This window comes from Perissodus microlepis, chromosome 8 (assembly GCF_051167445.1).
Source record: "Perissodus microlepis isolate ML-2025 ecotype Zambia chromosome 8, ASM5116744v1, whole genome shotgun sequence".
Taxonomy (NCBI): Eukaryota; Metazoa; Chordata; class Actinopteri; order Cichliformes; family Cichlidae; genus Perissodus; species Perissodus microlepis.
Window position 1 is genome coordinate 9,644,837 of NC_140468.1, and position 23,411 is coordinate 9,668,247.

Below are 23,411 nucleotides of genomic sequence, written 5' to 3' on the forward strand. Positions count from 1 at the left end.
CAGAGGAAAGTGAGGAGAGTGAAGAATTACTGCATACAGCATATACTAGGTGAGCAAAAATGTGCTTGTATTCACATTAACTAACTCTTCTGTCTCTCTCTCTCCCTCTCTCTCTCTCTCCTATACCGCACACCTCTCCCCTGCATGCCCCCCTCCCTTCTTGTCTCCTCCCCCTCCCTCTTATCTCTCTCTCTCTCGGTAGTTGTTCTACCGTGTGACAGAGGAGAGGGCTCGCCAGGCGGAGCTCTACTTGGTGGGCATGGTGTGCTACTATGGCAAGCACTACTCCACCTTCTTCTTCCAGACCAAGATACGCAAGTGGATGTACTTCGACGACGCCCACGTCAAAGAGGTGAGACGTAGTTTGAGTCCCGAGTCTGCATGCTGCAACACGAGGAGCATCTGCTGCATCTTCACTTGTGCCTGTGAGAGCAGGAATGACAGGAGCTGTGCTGTATGTTAGTTTAAGTGCTGCACAGTCAGGTCTTTTGCAGTAGTGGCAGCTTTAGATTGATTATGTGTTTAAGGTTTAATCCCTGTCTTTGTTTAAATCTATGCGCTTAAATCTCAGTGCAAGAACTGTGTTCATGTTATGTATGTAATTTAAGTGTGAGTCCTTTTCTTAAAGGCTAAAAAAATCCTCATGAATACTCAGCAGAAATAACAGAACGAACTTGTGTGCATGTACCTGTCCTAGACTATCAATCATAGTTCACAATGAGGGTCATATTAGATTATTGACTGAGATAATATGATATCAATGAAGACACAGCAGCACCAAGTGTATTTGACCTTCTACTTTTAGAGGAATATGAGTAGCGTTATATCCTAAAACAGATAGTTATACTTCCTTTTTATGTGTGTGTGCTTATATAAATATATATTTTTGTGTGTGTGCTCTGCATCTCCAGATCGGCCCTAAGTGGAAGGACGTAGTGTCTCGCTGTATCAAAGGCCACTATCAGCCCCTGCTGCTGCTCTATGCTGACCCCCGTGGGACGCCAGTGATACTGCAGGAGAGCCCAAACCCCTGTACCAGCTCCAACCCGCAGCTGGAGCTCCAGCACTGCAGCAGCAAGGCTGGTTACGACAGTGAAGACTCTGGTACAGCAAAGATGATACACTCTGCTAAATATCAGATCGGGTTGATCTGTCTTTATCATTTGAGAACATGCGGGGTTATAGCTTTAAAGCTCTGACCTTCAACCCTATAATCTGCCTCTGCATACTGCAGAGCCTGTGCTATAGTATTATCATGCCTTTAACTGGAAACATATGCGCATACAGGATTACCTAAAAGGTCACCTCTCTTTCTCTTTTCTCCCACAGGTCGGGAGCCATCCATATCCAGCGATACTCGTACGGACTCTTCGACAGACAGCTCGAGTCACCGAGGTTCTCGCAGCCGATCCCTCCACCAGTCTACAGGCAGCCACCTCTCCAGTGAATCCCAGACCACAGTGGTCTGTAATTACGACACTGGCACACCGCCGCTTGGTGCTGACGCTGGAGGTAATGCTTCTGGTCCAAATGTTCTTCCCCTTAAAAAAAATGCAGTTGCACCTTCAGTCAAGAAACCCTAATAGTTTAAAAAATAACAGCAAATACTCAAGTGTTTTCAGGGAGATGCAGAAAGTATCATTGTTGATATAGTTAAGAGCAAACAGTTATGCGTTTTCAAGTTTCGGTGAAGTGAAATGGGTTCTGCAGAGTCTTCAGGTTATGCGCCTCGTTAGTGGTTACTCTCACATTTATTTGCACTGCTGCCTGCATAATTGCCCCCTGTGGGATAAATAAAAATGTTATTGGATTTATTTTCTCTTCCTTTTCTCCCATGTTCAGAGTCAGCAGTGGAGGGTCCTCCCCACCCTCCCTCTCCTCCGCTGCAGGAGTACAAGGAGACGGCTGTCTTCCTCCTCTCCTCCCGCAGGCCTCTGACCTCCTCTTCCTCTTCCTCCCGTCCTCTGTCCTCCTCCTCTTCTTCCGGAGTTGGGGGCTGTGAGGGGGGGATTGGGGGTCCCCACTGGGAGGATGAGAGCACTAGCAGTGAGAGCAAGTCCAGGTACTGCAGCACTCGTACACATCGGCTGTAGAATTAGGTGAAAGCAAGATGAAAATATTTCACGGTAATGCCTTCTTCAAATCACACGTAAATACTCACATCTCTTCAGGGGAAAAAGTAGAAGTGCTTATTAGATATGGAGCTTATTTTCATGTTGTTAGGCTACTCATTCAATACCTATTCAATACTATTTCAACACTGTAACCCAGATTGAATTGAAAAGTTAATACGCTGCCCTTCAGCCTGTTAGAAAAAAATCCAGATGAGGAAAAATCTCAGATTCCTTGCTTTGAGTTCATAGTTAAACAGCTCTGCACACTGTGAGACACACAGCAGTCTGTTCCTTCTGATCTTTAAGTGAAAGTTTGAGATAATAACACAACACAGCTTAAAGAAAAAAATGCACAATATCACAAGAATCGTGGCTGTTAAGTGAACTGTAGCTAGCATCCTATTGTGGGGCACATGCTCAAAGGTTGTGAATGCCCACTTTTTTAAGAGTTTTGGTTCTGGAAGTGAATTTTCAATTTATTTCTGAAATAGCATTTGTGAAATGTCAGTGGAGATTTCCTTATATAACGAGTTTTCAGTTCTGAAACAAGCCAAACAGTTGTGAGGTGAGTCGTGACCATAAAAAGATTTGATTTGGATAAAACGACAAAAAAAAAAAGGCTAAAAGTTCAAGACTGTTTACATTTAAAGGTAAAGGAACTTCTCATCCAGCAACCCTTTGTAAATCTAGTTTCCACAACAAAGGACTTTCAACCTTCTTGAATTTAACAGGTTTCATTATCATACTGGTGTATAATAAAGGGTTGGAATATATTTTGCATTTTGTGATGTGTATGTAACAAAGTATAGCCTCATTAGCAACATGTTACAGTCCTTCACTCCTGACTGAAATCAGATTTTCTTGGTAACAGCGACCTCCACCAATCAGAAATGTTGCTGTTTCTATTAAATTTTTCCAGTAGTGACAATATGAATAAAATGTGCGTTTGTTAAGATAAGGTTGATATCATACAGACTTGTGCTTGGTTAGATTGCTTTGGCTTCTCAATCAAAGTCTGTAACCTCACTCTTGAGATCGATCACCAGACTGTTTAGCTGAGTTACAGCTAGCTGACTAACTGCCCCTGCCTTGCATCACTCTGGGCTAGTTCTTTGAAGAAACATTTTCAGTTATACACCTTTGCAAGATTTATTGTTGGATGAAATCAAAACATTATAGACAAGTTAGTATCACGGATCACATTAGCAGGTAATTTGTCAAGCTAGCCAAGTCGCATTTTCACTGAGATTTGAATTTGCCTGCAGTAATGTAAGCTAGCAAGAAAGCTACAGTAAGTAAGTTAGTTGTAGCTTAGCTATACCGCTTGAATCAGGCAGTGCTTATTTTATAAAATTTGCTGATAAAGTAATGCAAGGTGGTCATTTTGTTATGTTAGTGATTAGTGTACTCTATATTATGAAAAGATGTCACTTTGGATCTTCTCTAAAACATGTCCTAAATTATGGGCACATAAATAAAGGTATTACTGTTCTGCAGACACACGGCAACTAACATCATGAGAAACTGTGACAATCATAGAGGCCTAAAGACCAATCAGTGGCCTGACAACCACCGTTCGCTCTCATCTCTTGTGCAATGTGAAATTGGGATTTAACACAAGAAAAATTATACGTGTTGTACCTTTAAGTAAAAGAATCATAAACAAAAGTAGACATTCTGCAGAAAATTTTACTTTCTTTTGCAGTTTTTAAATAATTTTTACCAGAAGACTAATTTGTATAGGATTTCACCATATTTTCTTCAGTCAGTAGACATGTTCAGCATTGAATCCTTCTTCTTTGCTCTCTAGTTCTTCTGGAGGCCGCTACAGGCCAACTTGGAGGCCCAGGAGAGAAGCGCTGAACATCGACAGCATCTTCACCCGACAGAGAGGCTCCTCTGTGGGCTATAACACTGTGCCTGGCCCGCCTCTCCCTCCAGGGCCTCAGGACTCACTCCCTTTAGAGGGACCTGCTCCACTGCTGGGATTGCAAGAAGTAGAAGCCAGAGAAGTTGGGGAGTTGGAGGCGGGGTTTGGGCTGGTTGGGCAGCCCAGGTCTCTGGGCAGCGGGCGGACGATGGGTCCCCCTGCCCCTCCACCTCTGAGAGGGGTGGAGCACCAGCCACGTCTGATTCAGAGGATGGAGAGTGGCTACGAGAGCAGCGAGAGGAACAGCAGCAGCCCCGACAGGTAGGAAACTTACAGATACAGATTTGTGTGTTTGCATTATCAACATTTATGCCTTTCGTTTACCCTTTTCCTTTGTTTACAGGGAGGTGGGGCAACAAAAACGGGTGCTGATGTCAGGTCCTTCATGGCGTTCAGTGCCTAAGTCCAAGAGCAGCAGTGCCATCCTGCAGGAGCTGCCCCCACCTACTTGGAGTGGTGGCACTAATGCAGGTGTGTGTTTTTGCTTAATTTCTTCAACATGCATTTGAATTGATGAATATTTTCATTCCCCATATTTCTCGTGTGTGTGTGTGTGTGTGTGTGTGTGTGTGTGTGTGTGTGTGTGTGTTTTCAGGCCCAGGGCGTAGTGAGCTAGATGAGCTTCAGGAGGAGGTAGTGAGGCGAGCCCGCCTGCAGGAGCAGCAGAAGCGAAGGGAGGCGGAGCGGGAGGCAGCCATGGGATTTAATCCCAAACCCAGCAAGTTCATGGACCTGGACCAGCTCCAACACCAGGGTATGGATGAAATATGGAAACATAGAAAAACACCAGCTGGAAATTGGTAGTGGATATGTACGGGAGTTATATGCTTATGAAATACTTCCAGTGGAATGCAATTTGGGCTTCATTTGCCTATGTTTAATGGATCTTTCCTGATATTTCACTGCCTGCATCAACACTGATTTACTTATACAACAGCTGATGAGTGAGAAATCATTTATGTAAATTTAATGTGTTTAAACCTTTACCCCTCAAAATTGCATTTAAAGCTGCGCCAAGCAGAAACCCACTTAGCAAAGGCCCATCTAGACAGTTCCATGTCTCAATTTGTGCTTCCAAAAATAAAAGGTGGATATATCTTTGGTATTAAAATGTTATGCTTTATGCTGATAACATGTATATTTATGCTAAAATCTTGCCTGGTGCAGTTTTGAGGTCACCTGTGTCTAGATTAACAGTCACAGTGACTTGTACGTCCATGTGTCTGTCTGACCTCGTCTTTGTCCTCGTTCCCATCTGTTGGTCTGTCTCTCCATCTGTCTCTCTCTAATGTTTTTTTTTTTTTTTTCATCCGTCAATTAGTTCAGTGTGTTTTATTTCAGAGGACGTGTGTGTTTGTGTGTGTTTGTGTGTGTGGATCTAGCAGTTCCAGCTGTGTTCAGTGTAGCTGAACAGAGCAGAGCACAAATTCCTGTCAGATTAGTTTTTACAAAAATGGAAACTCCTTTGGGGCGTTCACTGACCGGCACAGAGCGGGAAACTCTTTCTGGGTGATTCCTATTTAGAATCACAAGCACAATCCAAGTTCAGTGCTCTGATATCCTGGCTATCCTCCAGAGTTTACAGTGTGTGTATTCCTCTGCTTCCAAAAATGTGTTTCTCTACCTTTTTCGTTCTTGTGTGGTCTATAATGATGTGGGTATCTGTGTGTTGTGGTGTGAGCTTTAGATTGTGTCTTTCTTTGACTCGAGTCACACTTTAAGGGTCATTCCATTAATTTTACAGTTAGTTTATGAGTATTGCTATGTGGCCTGTGACAAAACGTTCTGTGATTTCTTCTCCGTCTCTGGAGAATCGGTATCGGCTCTGGAATAATTACTCAACTGATGCCCTCTGAGACTTTAAATGTCTATAATAAACTGTGCGTATGGACTTCAAAATTTGGGTATGTACCAGGACGTGAGGTTCTAATATTAGACTCTCAGAGTTGCTTCATGGGGAGAGCAGAAGACTGTGGTGCCTGACTCATATGAAGTGGGATCACAAAGTTTTATAATTCCACCTGGTTTAGTTATTATTCCCTCACAGCAAGAGGGTTCTGGATTCTAACTTTGGCGTGCACGTTCTCCGTGTGTATGCCCGGTTTTCTTTGAAAGCTTCAATTTCTTCTGCCAAAAAAAAAAAAAAAATCATGCGAAATTAAATTCTAAATCTTATGAGTTTCATTTCGTGGGTAAAAATACAGCTAACTTTCACTTTAAGGTTGCTTCCTTGTGCATTTCTGGGCTTTTGCTTGCACCTCTTCGGTTTTAAGATTGCTTTCTGGAAATCCACTTTATTGATAAAGCTTATAGTGGATCAGGTGATGCAGCCTAGGCATCCTTCACCCTTTTCTCCCCTCCCCTTACCCCAAAGCAGTCGCATCATATGGCTTTTCTTCTCTGCTCCTGGTTCTGCCGGAGGTTTCTTCCTGTTAAAAGGGAGGTCTTCTGTCCTACTTTTGCCAAGTGTTTGATCATAGGGGGTTATCTGATTGTTGGGGTTTTCTCTATATTATTACACGGTCTTTATTTTACAATATAAAGTTCATTCAGGCAATTGTTGTTGTGATTTGGGGCTATAGAAATGAGATTGAATTAAACTGAACTGGGATCCAGCACAGACTGCAGATGTGCAGCTTGTCAGAATGAGACTTTCATACTAGTAGCACCCAGTGCTGGTGCAGTGCTTCACAGGGAGACCTCATTAAACTGGAAATTAGCCAGACATGCATTTTTACCTGTTATACACAGAATCACAAAAACTTTCAGTTGTTCCTTTAATCAGGTCTGAGCATTATATTTATCTGTGGATAGCAATGTCAATTAGGCATTTTGGTGTTAATGGAAATAGTATAACTTCTGCTGAAAGCAGATGACATTAGTTACTTTTTTCCTTTAGCATGCTCCTTGAGTCAAATGTTTTGTTTTCTCATACTTTCAGCCTTTTTATTTAGCTTTATTTAGCAAATGTTAACACGCTCACACACAAAATCAACATCTTAAATGTTGTTTATGCAGTTAAAAACAAATAAGCTCGTGTTGGGCACCACTTACAAAGTCATTCATGCTGTTTTTAGGTAGTTATACCTGAAACAACCTCAGCTGCAAATCAGCTACCAGCTTTATAAATAGCACTGAAAGAATTATGTTCACATCTTGTCTCGACTCAACATTCAAATTAAAGACTTCTGCACGGTCTGTGTGACTTCAGGCTTGACTTTAGATCGACTTTGGGAACACATGGTGTTCCCAAAGTATGTGTCCATATTCCTGTGTGTGTGACTTTTTCATGAATATTTGATCAGTTCATCCACAAAAGATATTTTTCTGTCATGTTTTATTGTGAAAACGTGTTTAGCTGTGTGTAAGTGAGAGTTTTATATAAACTGCAGGTGTTCAGGTTTTCCCCTCCTACTCAGAACTAACTAAATCTACATCAGGGATTATTATGTTGTGTCCTGTCTGCCCTACTGTGTTTGCTTCACCGTGTTTAGTCTCATGTACCTGACACTCACCTGTGTGCACATTCAACCTTGATGAAGTGAAAGGACGAGTTGTGAACGAACAGATGGCATCACTATCAGTGCTACTGTGTAACAGAATTTGGGTTCCCACATCCGTATCGATGGATTCGGGCGTATTTCAAACAATCTGCCTCAGTGTTTCAGAGGTTACAGCCAACAGCAACAACAGAGCTGCCATCCGCCTTCCTTTCTTCTGCCTCTATCAATCTGAAGTCTATAAACTCAAGCCAAAACGGATGATGGCTGCTCTTTTGTTGTCCACTTGTGCATTCTTTGTAACCAACTAGCACCACTGAGAGTGCACACTAGAAATATCTTTTTCGTTTATTCCCTTGTCTGGTGTGTGTGGCTTCATGAACGCAGCCCCAGTTTCAACTCATTTATCTAATGTTCAATTTTTGAGTCACCAACAGTACAAGTTAGTATATTAATGCGATTACATTAGAGTTGCTAAGTGGGTCCCTGCTATGAAATCTTCCTATTGTTTCCTCTTATGATATTGCCAGTGTCTGTCAGCTTGAAAACAAGAGGGTGTCCTCGGAGAAAAAATAACTGCCAGTTTTGTGCAAGTTGAAATCACAGGATCAGGGTAAACAATGTAGCCCAGGCAGAGAAGAGGCACAAACTTTGACTTGACAGTGAGCCTGCATAAACTGGTTGTCATACCAAACAAAGGAAGACTTAAGAAGCAAAACATCTGAGTGCATTAAACGGAGCGGGGGTCTGTTTTCTTTCATGCATCTATAACTTTTCATTCACTTTTTTTTATCTCTTTCATGGTTTCACAATCTCAGTTTTAAAGATTTAACAGGTTTATGTGGTGCAATTTGTTAATCTCCCCTAAAGGGTTGTCTCCTTCCGCACCTTCTGTCTGGGTTTTATTTTGGGGAAGGGGCTGCAAGGATTTAAATCAGGCGAGCATAGTAGTGAGGGCAGGTAGTGTAAGGAACATTATGGTCGCATGCAAGTGGTCAGAATGAGATCTCCACAGAGTGATTTAAGTAAAGACCAGCATTTGAGGCAGCTAAGAGTCTGACAAGTAGACTGCCTTGAAAGAGGGAGCAGTCAAATTTAAGTCAGGTGAGATTTTTGCTTTATTTAGAGCATTTTCTGTCAGTTTGGCTTTGGACCCTCGGTACCAGCAGCAGTAGCTGTGGCACTGAAGAAATTTGCAGTAAATTTGGAGGAAACGCAGCACTACAGTTTCTACATTTATCTAAAAGCCACTGATTGCAGCTGTTGAGTGTTGGATCCAGTTTCTTCTGAACACAATAGTAAAAACTTGCTGTTATTGCTGCAAAAACCTGAATTTTAAGCTTCTAAGCGATTGGATATTTCTCACCAAAATGATTGGGGATTGAAGTTAGGTTAGGTTTTGAGGACATCCCACTTTGCAACTCTTTACTTATGTAAAATACTCACACATTGATTTACAGCAGCAGAGTGTAATGCATGCTGGCCCCCTCACAAACACTCCTTCTGCTCTGCTTCTCTTTTCTCTCTCCTTTTGTATTATAATCGTTTACTCTCATCCCTCCTCGTGTCTCCTTTCTTGTTCCGTTCCTCAAACTTTCTCTCGCTGCCACTCTGTCGTTATATCTTTCTGTCTTATTCTCCTTTTTATCTCCTGCTCTGTTGTTAACATCCTCAGCTGTGCTCAGACCCCTGCATGAGGCTAACGCTCATAGCGGATTGGCTGTAGCTGCGTGCATGAGGAGCACTGGGGCCCCAATCAAACGCAGGCAGGAACAGGAAATGGAACGGGAGACAGGAAGCACCCGCCCACAGGGCCCACGCAGGTACCACCACTGTCAACCCTTATGTATCCACAGCGGTGCCTGTCTCAAAATCACCTCAAAACCCCTCACTTCCCTCCCCTTCCTCCCTCACTTCGTGTTTGTCCAAGCTCAAGCTGTCCTCAAACCCACCCCAGGACTCCGCTGTGTGTGTCCTCTGGGTGCTGGCTGTCTAGAAACGCCTCAACACCCTCATGTGTGTGTCTTCAGCTCTGGCTGGACAAAATCCCAGAAAGCTTGATTTTGTAACCCACTCCCCCAGCACTGCACTCTCACATCCAGCTCTGTGTATGTGTGTGTGTGTGTGTGTGTGTCTGAATGTGTACGTTTTCTCAAACGCACACCCTTGACTATATACAGCAACTTATTATCCGCTTTGTGTTTGTGTGTTTGTTGCAATGCAGTAAAAAGCTGCTTTGCTGTTCTCTGTGTTGCCATCAAGAAGAAAAAGAGGGAGAGGGAGAGAGAGTTTCTCGGCTTTTCTGTGCTTCACTGCTTCCCTTCATTGTTGTTGTGCTGCTCTTTGTAGCTTTGTGCTGCCAAGGCTTCCCTCTGCTCTTTGTGTGCTGCTGATCTGTCCTTCTGTGCACTGCAAAGCTGCAGTCCATCACTGTGTTTCTGTCCTGTGTGCTGCCGCGCGACTGCAGTCACAGATCCTGTGCCGCGCTTTGTTTCCGTGCTCTCTGCTTCTGTGTTTGTCTGTTACAGAAATTCAGTCTGCTTTCCTACTGATGTGTTAGTTTGGTTGCGTAAGGAGGGGAAAGTGAGTTTTAACATCAGTTTCATCAGTTTTACTATTCAGAAATCAAAGTATTAAGAATCTGAGATGCACTGATGACTTTTGATATCCAAACACACATAGTTTTAAAAATTCCCAATTGGATGCAACACATGCAATTAGAGACACGAGGCGTAATGATGAAAACATTAAAAGAATAGAACTGAAAGTTAGTTGAAAAGGTCAGTTTGGTTATTGACCTGCAGATTTTTTGCCAATTAATCATCCCAACTGTTTTCCAAGGAAAACTCACTGCATTTGTTTGGTAATTTTTTTATAGTAACCTGAATGTCTTTTAGATTTTAAAAATATGCAAGTGCAAAATATGTACAGAATGTCCTAGAAGCAAAAAAAAAAAAAAAAAAAAGTGAATATAGTGAGCTTTATTGTGAAGTTCTGGTCTTTTCTCAGGATCTTAGATTCTTACTGAGTCAGGAAATTAGATGTATAATCGGGAACTAATCTCAAATGTGCCTTAAAGGGCGGTCATTAAACTCCTAAAACCTCAAATATTCTTTTGTTAGATCTTGTAATTAGTTTTGCTGCTCTGCAGAACCAGCACAGACCAGAGACTGATTGAATGTGCAAACTAAGCCATGTTAATATTGATTTTAGTCTGTGTTTCATTAAAACTCAACTTAAACTGGAGTAAAACTTTTTTTTTCTAAAATAATAAATTGTAAATCCAAAATGTTAATAGCGAGACTGAGGGGAAAGAGGAGGTGGAGGCAAAGCTCTCAGTGTTCTGCCTCTTTTATTACCTTCCTCCTCTCCTCTATTGATCAACATAAGCCTCTGATTTATAGCTCGGTGCTGCAAAGCCTGCTGGGTAATTACTAACGCTGAAAAGAGACAGGAAAGTTAAAGTGGGGGATGGGGGTGGGCGCTCACATAGACACACGTGTGTCTGTGCACACTACACAGAAATAGATGCGCAAATTTACAGACTTTCTATTCACACATACAAGCACACACACACACAAACATTAATAGTGTCTCATGTCTCTGAGAAAATCCACTAATGTTCAACATATATCATATCCCCCATTTATCAATGTATGCAAATCAATAAAAGGATATGAGACTGAATTAGTCTATGTCATAGATTGTTTTCAGTGCTGATATACTGCACCAGTGCAGAGTAGTGGAAATCTGATTACATTCTGTGTAAGATGGAAATGCTCAAATCAGACACTTAAGTTTGTCATCAGTCAGTCAGTGCAGCTGAGCTTGTGCCTGATTCATAAACAGCATGGCTGTGAAATCTCTGTGATGCTTGCACAAGGCTGTTTGTTCGGTATGTAAGTCAGCTTGTGTGTGTGTGTGTGTCTGTTTTTGTTTACCTGATGTGCTGTCGTGACCTTCCCTCTATGCAGTAACTCACCTGACGTCAGAGCAGCTTTGTTTTTTCTGTCCTGCTGCCGGCTGACTGACGCGCTCCCTCTTTTGTGTCCTCCAGTGAACAGCCTGGCCCGGTCCAAGTACTGCTGACGCCCAATCAGGAGGAGGAAGAGGACCAGGCAACGCCCAACAGGGATGCTGCTCTGGGCCAAACCCAGAACCCGCCCCCTCCGCCCTATCGCCCCCCTCCCCCTCGACCCCCGCTCACCCTCAGCATCGCTCACCCTTGCGCACCTTCCAGCCAAGGGGAGGAGGAGGATGGATGCGCGGGCAGGAGAGGGGAGGAGGGGGAGGATGGGAGGGAGGGGACAGGGGTGAGGCTGTGTGAGTTGCTGCAGGCAGGGGGGGTGAGTGTCAGACCACTGGGGAAGCACTTAGCCATCTCTCTGCCCTCGCTTCCTCTGCGTCTCTGGGATACACAAGTCACACACACCTCACACTCCACACACCTTGAACCCACTCACGCACAGCCTCCCCCACCTCCTCCCCCTCCGACCTCTAATCCACCCCTGTCTTCCCCTCTGGAAGCCTCCGGGCAAAGGAAACCTCTCACGCCGCTCTGGCAACCACCGCAGCCCCATTCCCCCGCGGGCACTGCTCAGCATTGGCCGAGGGAAGAAGCTGCTTCAGAGACACGTCATTGGTCCTCCTGGAGTTTGGACCGCCCCGACGCAGTGGTGACGCCGTATGAGACACCCCCAGACCGCTGCATTCCCATCAGGCCGCAGGCATCCAGTCAAAACTACAGCTACAGTTGCCAGTCCTCTCCAGGTCACTACAGCTCCCAGCATGCCCCAGGGCGACACAGTAATCCCTGCTGTGACCGCAAAGAGGCTGAGTTTTCTGAGCTTGATTCCCTTTACCAGGCCAGTCTGCTGGCTGGAAAGACAGGTACACACACACAGACACACACAGCCACCATAACACAATCTGTAACTATTGGAACATTTAAACCCACCATTCAGTGAAATTAATTGTGCTCAGAATATGATATGCCGTTGTGGCGTAATGACTAAATTATTAATTTTCACTATCAACTTAAATTATATTCACGGTGCAAATCTCCTGTTCCACCACATCCCAAAGGCCTCTGTTGGATTAAGATCTGGTGACTGTGGAGGCCATTTGAATAAACCAGTTCGAGATGATCTGAGCTCTGTGCCTGCTGGAAGTAGCCATCAGATGGTTGTGTGGGAAAATTCCCAGTAGATCAGCAGTTTCTGAAATACTCAGACCAGCCTGTCTGGCACCAGAAACATCTCATATTTAAAGAGATTTGTTTTTTGTCCATTCTGATATTTGATTTGAACTTTAGTTCACATTTTTGACCACGTTTTATTGCTTTCATATTGTATGGCTGATTCAATACATGTAGTGAGTGTGTTTAGGCCTTTTGATGTACGATAAAGAAAGGAATTAAGGATGTCATACATAGACTCTTAAGATCTTAGAAATTTGTGATCGATTTTTCACAATCTCTGCAAGTTTTATGGATTAAGAAAATTGGCAAAGTGGGGAAAAACACTAAATAGAAAGACAGAAAGGAGGGAAATGTAGAACCGCAGCGAGGCACATGAGAAAACAATAATAACACAGGAAACAACTAAATGGTGGAGACTACAAGGAATGTGACAGTATGTCTTTTATTTACAACATAGAAAACTCTTTTTGTTTGTAGGCTCACTTTTTGAAGCAAGCTAAAATGCTCCATAGATTTTTTTATTCAGCTGTAGTCCAACTATAAGCACGTTTTTAATTTATGTCCTCAAGTATAAAACCGGTACAAAATTATATGTACGATCAACAGAACTTTGTGAACTGAAAATGAGGATTTTACACTGGTTTATACATTGGGACAATTTAACAATTTCAGTATTTTTTTGATTTGTTTACTGTAATTAGCAGTGGTAGCTGTTAATTTCCAACATGCACAACATTATATTGTTGAGATTATCTCATGTTATATACTGTGCATATCAGTATGTAGTATGGAACTGAGACACAGTAAAGAGTACTGCAGTAAACAGGCTACTGCAGCAGATGTTACTGCTTTCCACTTTTTATATTGATTTTTCTATAGGGTCACTTCTCTCTGTGTTAAATGTACAATTTTAGAGACAAAAAAAGCCCAGCAAATTCTGAAAATAAAGAATGCTTTAAAAAAAACTTTGGAGTTTCAGTGAAGGCCTCGGTCTCGGTCTGTTTACTGCTTCACAGGTAAACACTGCGCTGGCTCATTAAATAAATACAAGGATGTGAAACTTATTTTACATTGTGGGCACCATACTGTATCTCCCACTTTGATCCTAAATAGGACAAACCAGTGAAACTCCCCTTTTAGCCAGTGTAAAAAGTTTAATTACACATTTAATGTCTTAAATATCTCAATTTTTTTTTAAAAAGACGTGCAATTTCAACTGTCTTTTACATGATAAAAAAAATGCTGCCGTAGCAAATGAAAGAAATCTGCATAGCTTTTGGGGCATAAATTGTAAGAAATAAATGTTTAAAATGAATAAAATGTAGCTCATTGCCCAGACTGTGCTGTAATTATAAGGTTGTTCATTCACAGAACATTTCTTTTTATTCGTTTTTATCGTGGATCCATTGTAAAAAAAAAAAAAAAAAAGAAATTTCTATGATTGTAACTGATTATCTATTACTTATTTATATTGGTGTAGTATAAATGGCCATGTGGGAGGTCTTCTTTAGTGGGAAAAGTTGCAAAATTTCTGAAAATATAGTCCAAAATGTATTACCCCCTTCTCAAAGCCATCCACTGGGTCAGATTTGAGTCTTTTCCGGGATGATTCTGGCCCTTGTGGCCTTCTGTTTGACACCCCTGATATATACTGTATGTAAACATTTGTCAAATCATAAGCAAAGTTTGTTTAAGTTACTTATTAATGAATTCATGAACGACACAGGAAATGTAAGCTGTCAGTCTGACATAATTTGCAGACCACGCTCTGTTCATATTTTCACCATCTGTGTGTTCCCAGGCTGCAGCCCATCGGAGAGGCTCATATCCAGGGTGGGAGGGCAGGCTCGCTCCAAGACCCCCAACGCAGACATGGAGAGGAGTGCGTACGGGGCGGACTGCACCAGCACCCCCACCTACCTCAACAAGGCAACACCTACATAGTCCTTTGCAGAAACTGTTCATGGGTCATCAGTTGGATCCATTTTCCAGCGTCTGACAGACATTTTCTCCCTCTGCAGCCAATGATGTTGCGGGATTTTGGGGTGGAGCCTGATGATGGGGAAAACCTGAGGAGAATTGGACGCAGCCTGAGCGGCACAGTAGTGACCTCGCGCCGCAGCCGCCTGACTGCAACCCGCAGCTTTGTGAGTGTGACTACTTGGGCTCTGCTGCCTCCTTGCGGCTATGCTGTTAAACTGCACCTGCCTGATGTCTTGCGGTCACATTGCTTTTCCCTGTGCTCTTCTTCCCCCCCCCCCCCCCTGCTGTTTGTCTTGTTTCTTCCTTTTGTCCTGCTATTCTACTTGCAATCTGTCCTCCCGCTCTCTTCTTCTCTTCCTCTTCTGTCCTGTGTCTCTCTCAAAGGTGAAGCAGGCTGATGTCAGTGCCTCTCCTTGCTTACTTCCTCTCTTCTGAGTCCCTGTTGCTATTCCACCACTATCATCTCCTTCATCCTCCTCATCACCAACACCTTCTCATCACCACCTCCCTCCACTGCTTCACAGGTAAACACCGCGCTGGCTCATATGATGTTGCACTGTGTGTTTCGCCTGCATCAAGAGTGGATTTTTGGCTGGCTACTTTATGTGCCAGATAAGTCTGTTTTAGAGCAAAGTAAAAGTCTTGTCCTCATTTTCTTTAATAATTTTTCTCGTGAATATTCGCCTCCTGGCAAATCGGGCTCATCTGGCACAAATGTAGGCTGCATATCCATATATCTAAAACCAGGGAATCCTCACTGATTTGTAAAAAATGTGAAGACCCAAAGGTGATTTTAAAAGAAATTTGGCCTGCAAATCTGTCATGTGTCCAGTTCATCTAAAATTCACAGAAGGAAATTTGAAATTCTGAAAAGTAAACACTGATACCTTGATTTAGAGGTTAAAAAAAAGACACCTTCCCACTCTCTATAAGGAAAAAAGCTGAAAACAAGAGGGATGTCTTAAAAAGGCCCCCGAAGCAAAAACATTTCAGCCTGTTAGGTTTTCTGTTACGTCAGTATTACACACGACATATCTGCAGATGTGTCGGCTCTGTTTGCATCATATTAGGTCTTTCTTTTTAAACTCAAATTGTGGTGAATAGTTTGACAGGCAGAAGTGTCGTTTCAGGTTTTTACACTTCAGCTTCACGGTGCAAAAATAACACCTCGCTGTGGGAGCTGAAGCTAATGCGCATCGATCCAAAGTATTTTTACAAGCTGCTGTACATGTCACACACCAATGGTCTCTCTTAGCAGAGAAAAACATAAGAAGAAATGATCATTTCTAGTAATAAATTAGCAGTGCATTCAAAATTCTTACTAAATCATGGCTTAAAACAATTGGTTTAAAAAAAGTCAGCAATTGAGTAATCAGGTTTCCTAATCTAAAAATACATATGTAGTTTTTAACATACAATTTCTTTATGTCTTATGGTTGTATGTTATAGGAAAAGTTATGCATCTAAGCTGTTATCAGCTTATAATAAACAAGCAAGGGAAAAAAAGAATCAACAAGCATGCACGTTGGTCCTTTTGATCTTTTCTGTTTTAAATTCAAGGTGAAATTATGCATAACCTGCCTCCCGGCACTATGCTTTTACTTGCCAAATGCTCTTGGCTGTCTTGCATTGCGCTTCATTCACATGTGCAGGTCTTTAGCCTGCCTCAGTTTTATGCATAAACAGTGCTATATGCTGTTTTCAAAAACCAGGATATGCTAGATACAAAAGATCCTAAATAAACCGTGCACTGTTTATAATATGCATGTATACACAGTGAAGAATGACCAGTTTTTAAATGTTCCATATATAAAGAATCAAATGTGGGATTTAACAGATTTAACCATTTAGATTATATGAAGCTGAGGGTGATGCACTGATTGGGAAATTCTGCATCCATACTCATGTTTAACATAACAGTTTATAATTTAATCTTCCCATTTGGGCCAAAGAAGCAAATAAATGCTGATTATAAAGAAGTAGCATGGCTGTTCTGAAATTTTAGCCTCTATCACCACAGTTTTTTTTTATTTTTATTCATCAACAGCCAAATATCTGTTAATGACATCTTAAAAAGAGGTCTAGATGTCACTGCATCCAGCATTGTTTGATATAGATGTTCTGCTTTTGTATCGATGTACAAAAAGAAAAGATAGCGTAGTATTTTTAAGGTGTCCCACAGGGATTTCCCCTGGGATGCTGTACAGCTATAGTTTATCAGATTGTATGGAACAAATTTAAGTAGAGCTTGGGGAAATAATTCTTGAGATCTTTGAAAACTGTGTTTAAAGCATCAGTGTGTGACAGTTTGTGTCTTTTACACTCTGTAAATCCCATGATTGAAGATACATGTGTAAAATCGAAGCATGTGTGCATATTCCTGTGAATGACCACATCTGTCATGTTTGACGTGCACCTTCTTACTAATCTGACCTTTTATCTTCATGTCCAGGAGCTGTCGGACAGTTCAGGGAGTTTCTGGCTGTGTCTGACGGGGGTCAAGCTTTCCTCAGACCATGGTCCTTCAGTGCTTCACTAATATCTTACCGCAACCCGTCCACGTGGGTCCACAACCGCTTCACCTTGACGGACCTGGAATCGGCTCAGGAGGATCGACTCAGCTCCTATCCTGTTCCTCCTCCTCCTCCTTCAAACGACATGCACACGCAAACACATGCACGCACACATGCACATCTGCACTGACGTAGAGCCTCCCTCAGCGCCTGCAGCACCCTGCTTTAGCCCCTTCTTGCCTTCCTCCCTTCCTCCTCCCCCTACTATTCTGTCTATGCAGTCACTCTGACCCCCAACTACAACCTCAACCTTTCCCCCTACTTTCCGGGACTGTTTCTCGTCTCCCCCTGGGGTTTTCAGAGGGTTTCCAGGTGAGCTTGCTGCTTTTAGCAGTCGCTCACCAGCCGCATCCAACTAGGACTAGAGCTCTCAGTAGACTCGCCCTCCAACCCACAGGACCTTTAGCTCAGGGGGGGACTCTAACCAAGTAGCCACGCCTCTTCCTCTCTCTTCACGGGCATTTCTTGTTGGACGCACACGTAGCTGAACTAGGTCTGTTTCAGATGGACAGCCATATTTTTTCTCTTTTTGTTTTTGGGTTTGTTTTTCTTCCTGTGTGTGCGCACAGTTAATCTGCCGAGACTGAACTCTCTAATAACTAAGTCGTGTACAGAAAACTCACATATGAAACCTGTATGTTAATTAATAAGACCTTATGGAATGTTGATAATGATAATTAACAAATATTGATAAACTTAAAGTGATACTTCCTCATGTCTGCATTTCAAATAGGAGTGGAGTGCACTTCACAAGTGTCTAGCTGGAGTTTCTGCCCCCAAACCGCTCGCCGACCTAATGACAGCTCTCCCGTTTCTACCGGGAGCTTGAACAAGAAAAGCGCTTCCTTTTTTCTCTGCTTCTTTCCCTCTTCTTTTCTTTCTGCTCTTCTTTTCTTGCTCTCTTATATTCTCGCTTGCTTTCTTTGTTCCAAACAGGAAACAGTAGCACCAGAAATAGGCCAGCAGCGGAGGAAAGTCTAGAAGGAATGAGAGAATGTAGGTTAGGAAACCCTTCTCTTAGGCTTTTAACAATGAAAACAGATGACTCAAGTGCACTTTGCAAGGTGACTCGGCAGAAGTGCACTTTCTGAAGGCTATTTGAACGTGGAGCAGCTGGAGAGAAGTCGATGCCGTTTGTTTTCACTCCAAGGCCTCAGGTGAACTTCAGTGACACTTATGAATTCACACTTTATTATTCCCCTCCCTCCTCCCACTGAAACTGGTTTTGAGACCTCAGATGTGTTCAGAAAAATGCTCATCTTCAACCTGAGACAGTGACATGTCTAATATGAACATGCTTTATACGATAGATATGTATTAGAGGTATATTTTCAGCCAGTGAGCTATCAGAGATGTCAACCATTCCTCAGTTGTATGAACAGTTATTACGACTTAATTCACTCTTCCCTTTATTGGGTAGCATTCTGACGTGTGTAGAGTACTTTTATTATATGCTTTATTCTGTTAAATATCATATAAACTAACAAAGTCCTTATTAAACAAAAGGCCAATGTAATGTTCTTTAAGAATTTACTGATGTTGATTGAACGTTGTAACTAAACCAAAGGATGGCACCTAACTCAGAGAGTTTGAGTAAGAATTTATTTTTCCATTTAGGTTCAGATTTTGTGGTTGTATTTTTGTTTTTTTTCTTCGTTTTTTTTGTTTTTGGATTTTTTTGTTGTTGTTTTTTTGGATGTGGGAGAATGTAGCCAATTGTAGCGCATGAGTCCGCTATGCAAATCAACCTTCCCTCACAGTCCTTTACTGGAGACAGTCAGGAGGCAGACACGCCCACCCCTCACGGGTGCTCTCATGGACTCTGGCAGAGACACGGAGAGGAGGAAGAGAAGATCTCATGTTTATTGCTGCTGGTGAACTTTGTTGTTCTGCATCTACTGCTATGTTTCAACCAATGGAATGCAAAAAGAGAGCAACGAGGACGCAGAGAGCAAGAGGGAGAAAGAGCGAATGAATGTAAACTAAAGGATGAAAGTGTGTGTTTGCGTTAGAGGAGGGTGGGAAGCTAACTGACAAAGATGGTTATTTGTGGGTGTGTGTAGACTTTATGTGTCAGTTCTGGGGTGGTGTTGCTCGGGGAAAGAGGGAACCTGTATTTTTGCAATAAAGTTATTAACAATGCACTCCCAAAGGGGGCGTAACCACCGTAACATGTGTTTCATTATTTGTTTGTGGGGAGGAGAGCGAAAAGAACTTAACTTTCAAGAAAAAAGAAACCAACACCAGTCTGGTCTTAATCCAAATTAACAGGAAAACTAAATTAGCTCTTAAGCAGTGTTTTTCATATATTTATATATAATACACTAATCTACAGCTAAAATATTCCTCAAATATAGAAACTTTAAGAATTTTTGGTCAGTGAAACTAATAGTAATGCTTAAAATTAGTGTTTCAGCTCATCAAACAAATTTAAATATTACACAAAGAAAACACAAAATGCAGTTTCTAATGAAGGTGTTTCTTATTAAGGGGGGAAAAATCCAAACTTACCTGACCCTGTGTGAAAAACTGATTGCCCTCTAAAACCTCAAATTAAGTTGGTTAGGATGTTCAGGAACAGCCCAGCAACCGCCAAGGCTCAAGTCTGTCATAAACTGGAAACTGCTGGAAATCCAGCGTCACTGTCCTCAGTGAAGCAGGTTTTTCTGTACATCACTATGGACCGATGCCAACCAAGAAAGAAGTCCCAGCTACAAATTCTATATACCTTCAAGCTTGATTTCCAGCTGCCCACATGGACAAACCAAATAAAAAAACAAGACATATCTATGGAGGATTTAAGGTTAGACAAGCATGGTGGTAGCGTGCTCTGAGACTTTTCTTTTGCTATCAGTAATCTTGATACATTCCACAAAGTGGATGGAATAATGAAGAAGGAGGACGATCTCCAAATTCTTCAGCTTTACCGCAAATTAACAGCTAGATTCTTGAAAGTTAGACATAATTAGTTGTTCCAACAGGACAGTGATCCAAAACTGGTTTTCAAATCCATCAAGCAGGATGATGTTACACTTCTGGAATGGCCTTACCATAGTGCTGATTCTCAACCCTACCTAAAATTTATGGTCTGTGCTTAAAAGCGGGGTCTTTGCCAAGAAACCAACCAGTTTGAATTAATTCTACCAGTTCTACCAAGAAGAGTGGTCAAATATTCAGCTGTAATTATGCCAGAAGTTTATTGATGGATGGATTTAATCACTTAAATATTCAAAAACGAAATAAAAAATATTCTGTATATTCTAATACAAATTTTTTTTAATTTATTCAGGGATCGTTTATATCGTTTAGGGATCAGTAACTGACCAGCGTTAGTTCCTGCAGTACTTGAAAAAAAAACTGCTACAAAAGTTTTTTTTTGCATCATATTTCTCTTAATCAGTGTTTAAATGTGTGTGAAACTGTGAAGCTATATTACTAATGTCTTCCATTAGGTCAGTCTGCAGTTAGCCTGCCTACCACTAGATGTAAGCAGTGATACGCTGGCCTGCCGCTTGCATTTACCCGCTACAATCAGTCACTCCCACTCATGCACAGTACTGTTGATATAATTGATAAGCACCCTCACAAACGCACACACATTGCACTTACCCAGGCAGCCTTTTATTATTAAAGTCTTTCTTTAAGTTAAGACTACTGAACGTATGAAACTGTGTGTTGAGGAAATAAATGTTTTACATCTTTAGCAGATGCAAAAGATTCAGAGTGAGATGAAGAGATGACGGAAGCCATGAACAGTGCAATAATCAAGAAGATGCACACTGATGATGAAGTGAATTTTGTATAAGTGATGATGATTTATCAAGAACACAACTGAGCTTCCATAATGAACACATGAAAAATATACTTTTATATAGCTACTCATTGATCACATATAAAACACACAACATTGCATTAATTTGATGTCATGCCAGTGTTTCTAGTTGGAGTCAGAATAGAAAGTGGGATCCTTTCAAATTTAATTAATGAGATGTTGCTAAGAGAAGTGTGTATCTTCCTTGCAAATGTCTTCAGCATTAGTCAAGCAGTCTGACCACCACAGCACTGCAGAAAAATATTCATGTAAAGATTAATCTTTATCAGTTTGACAGGTAATCTCTGAGTTTTAATTTTTGGTTACACCTTGTTGGACTACCTGCATCCTCTCTGCAGCACTTTATCTCTGCATTCTTATAAAACTAAACAATAGAACGGAAGTGAGAACCGCAGTTAGAAGTAATTTCAACCTGAGAACAGTAGTGAAAGGAAAAGTAAAGACAATAAGGCTGCACTAAAGGAAGTGGGTCAGAATAAACTGAATAAATGGAGATGGTGCCTTCAACAAAGATACCAGCATAAATGATTCAAGTGTCTTTCAAGGCTTTGGTTTTCTGAAAAAAAAAAAAACACACTGAAGGAAATTGCAGTGCCACATTTTCACCTTTTAAACAAAAGTGCCGCCGATGGATAACTGAAAGAAGGGGAAAAACAGAATTGTTAAGAAGACTGATGAGCCCCTGGATGAGAAAACGCAAACACTGAAAAGGAAAAGCTAACAGCAAGTCAAAGAATTTGTTGTGAGCCATGAAATGTACATCAGGAATAAAATGAGACTGCTGCCAGCTTCCAACTGTGGATGACAATACATTTAATTTGGGGAAGATAATTGTCTGTAATGATAAAAGCTCTCACTTGCTCACACTCATAGCCCCACTTAGTGTTGATTCTTAACACCGCATACTGGTGTGAGGTTTTATGAAGTTACATGAATCCCATTTTGCAGAAGGCCAGAGCGAACAATTCAAAGAAGAAAAGAAAAAAACTGAGAAAATAAAATTACTTGACGATGGGCTGAAACTAATTCAGACAACCTGAAGGTAATTAGGAACATCTTAACTCCTGAATGCTGATCCGAGGTCAGCGCACAGCACTGAGACAAGAGGTGTGATGAGGCACTTCGAAAATGAGTGTGAACTGTTGCACCTGTATTAAAAAAACGCAACTATGACGTCAATACATCTGTGAAACAATCAGGTCATGCGAGCTCAGCAGGAAGGAAATTTCTTTTGCTGTGCAGGGTAAAGATCCCAATCTTGGCATTTTCTTCACTGAGGAAGTGGAGAAACAATTCCACACAGCTGGGGAGAGAGGTGGCATGAATCATAAGGCTTTTTTTAATTTTAGGTTTTCTTGTTCAGTTGTTGTTTGGTTGGATTTAAGTGCCAAAACTACTTGGTTAAGTCTAAGAAAAAAACCACAGTTTAGCCATTATCCTTTAGCATCTCAGTAATTTAGGAACGTCTACACACCGGATAATGATACTTAGGACTTAGGTCAGTTTATTTTCCAGAATTTTCCTTTCTCACAATCTCCACAGCAGGAAAAAATCCACTTCAGATGAGTTTCCACTGCCGGACATATGGTTCGTGTTTAAGGTTTAGTATCGGTAAGACCTTCCAGATAACATCACACAATGTCCACTTTGCTAGCAGTTAAATGATCTGGACTATTAGCTGCACTAATTGGACTACAGTACAAAAACAGATCACAGACAGCTCACAGGTTAAAAACTGGCTTGTGTGTGAACCTACTGTGCTAGACATTTGAGATCTCACATTCACTTCTGTCGGGTATGTGTAACAACAGTCAGTGATAATATGTAAAAGCTGTTCTGAGCTCTAATAATGCTGCAGGCCTAAGCAAGGAAACAGCTTCAACCTACACAGGCTCTTAAGCCGTGCTGACTGTAATTACACAGGCTTTTTGACCTGCCAGGATATTCGAATAAACATCAAAGTGCCAACCTATGTTGATAGTAGACAAGTCAAAGGGTCATCAGTCAACAGCACTTACCCTCTGATGACCAGAAAATTTATAGGAATTTCTCCAATACCTTTCACATATTTCACTCTGGCTCAAGGGATCGACAGAAATTACCTTCCCTGGAAGGTAATCTTCTATTTTGGATATAAGTTACAAGAACAGTGAAGGATTTGATTCAAGAGCCTATAGAGTCAACTTAATTTTGAAATTTCTCATTCATGCTAAAGGAAGCACATGGTAATGAAGTGTGGGAACACAATCACCACAACTACAGATGACAGCAAACTCAAT

General features: G+C 41.7%; 1 protein-coding gene across 5 annotated transcripts in view; it reads left to right on the top strand.

Moving 5' to 3' along the window:
• usp54b (ubiquitin specific peptidase 54b) overlaps positions 1-19,471 on the top strand; it is a 60,154-nt gene extending 40,683 nt beyond the window's left edge. For 3 of the 5 annotated variants that reach the window (XM_084937390.1, XM_084937391.1, XM_084937392.1), the window contains 12 exons: positions 203-352; positions 912-1,104; positions 1,330-1,512; positions 1,843-2,062; positions 3,925-4,305; positions 4,388-4,515; positions 4,640-4,798; positions 9,220-9,367; positions 11,602-12,434; positions 14,546-14,673; positions 14,766-14,891; positions 17,180-19,471. In XM_084937390.1, the coding sequence (XP_084793516.1) occupies positions 203-352; positions 912-1,104; positions 1,330-1,512; positions 1,843-2,062; positions 3,925-4,305; positions 4,388-4,515; positions 4,640-4,798; positions 9,220-9,367; positions 11,602-12,434; positions 14,546-14,673; positions 14,766-14,891; positions 17,180-17,266 (2,736 nt within the window). In that variant the 3' untranslated portion in view covers positions 17,267-19,471. Of the gene's footprint in view, positions 1-202; positions 353-911; positions 1,105-1,329; positions 1,513-1,842; positions 2,063-3,924; positions 4,306-4,387; positions 4,516-4,639; positions 4,799-9,219; positions 9,368-11,601; positions 12,435-14,545; positions 14,674-14,765; positions 14,892-15,111; positions 15,252-17,179 lie in introns of those variants that run through there. The other 2 variants (XR_014801064.1, XM_084937393.1) reach the window with 2 other exon arrangements.
• The last annotated feature ends 3,940 nt before the right edge of the window (positions 19,472-23,411 follow it).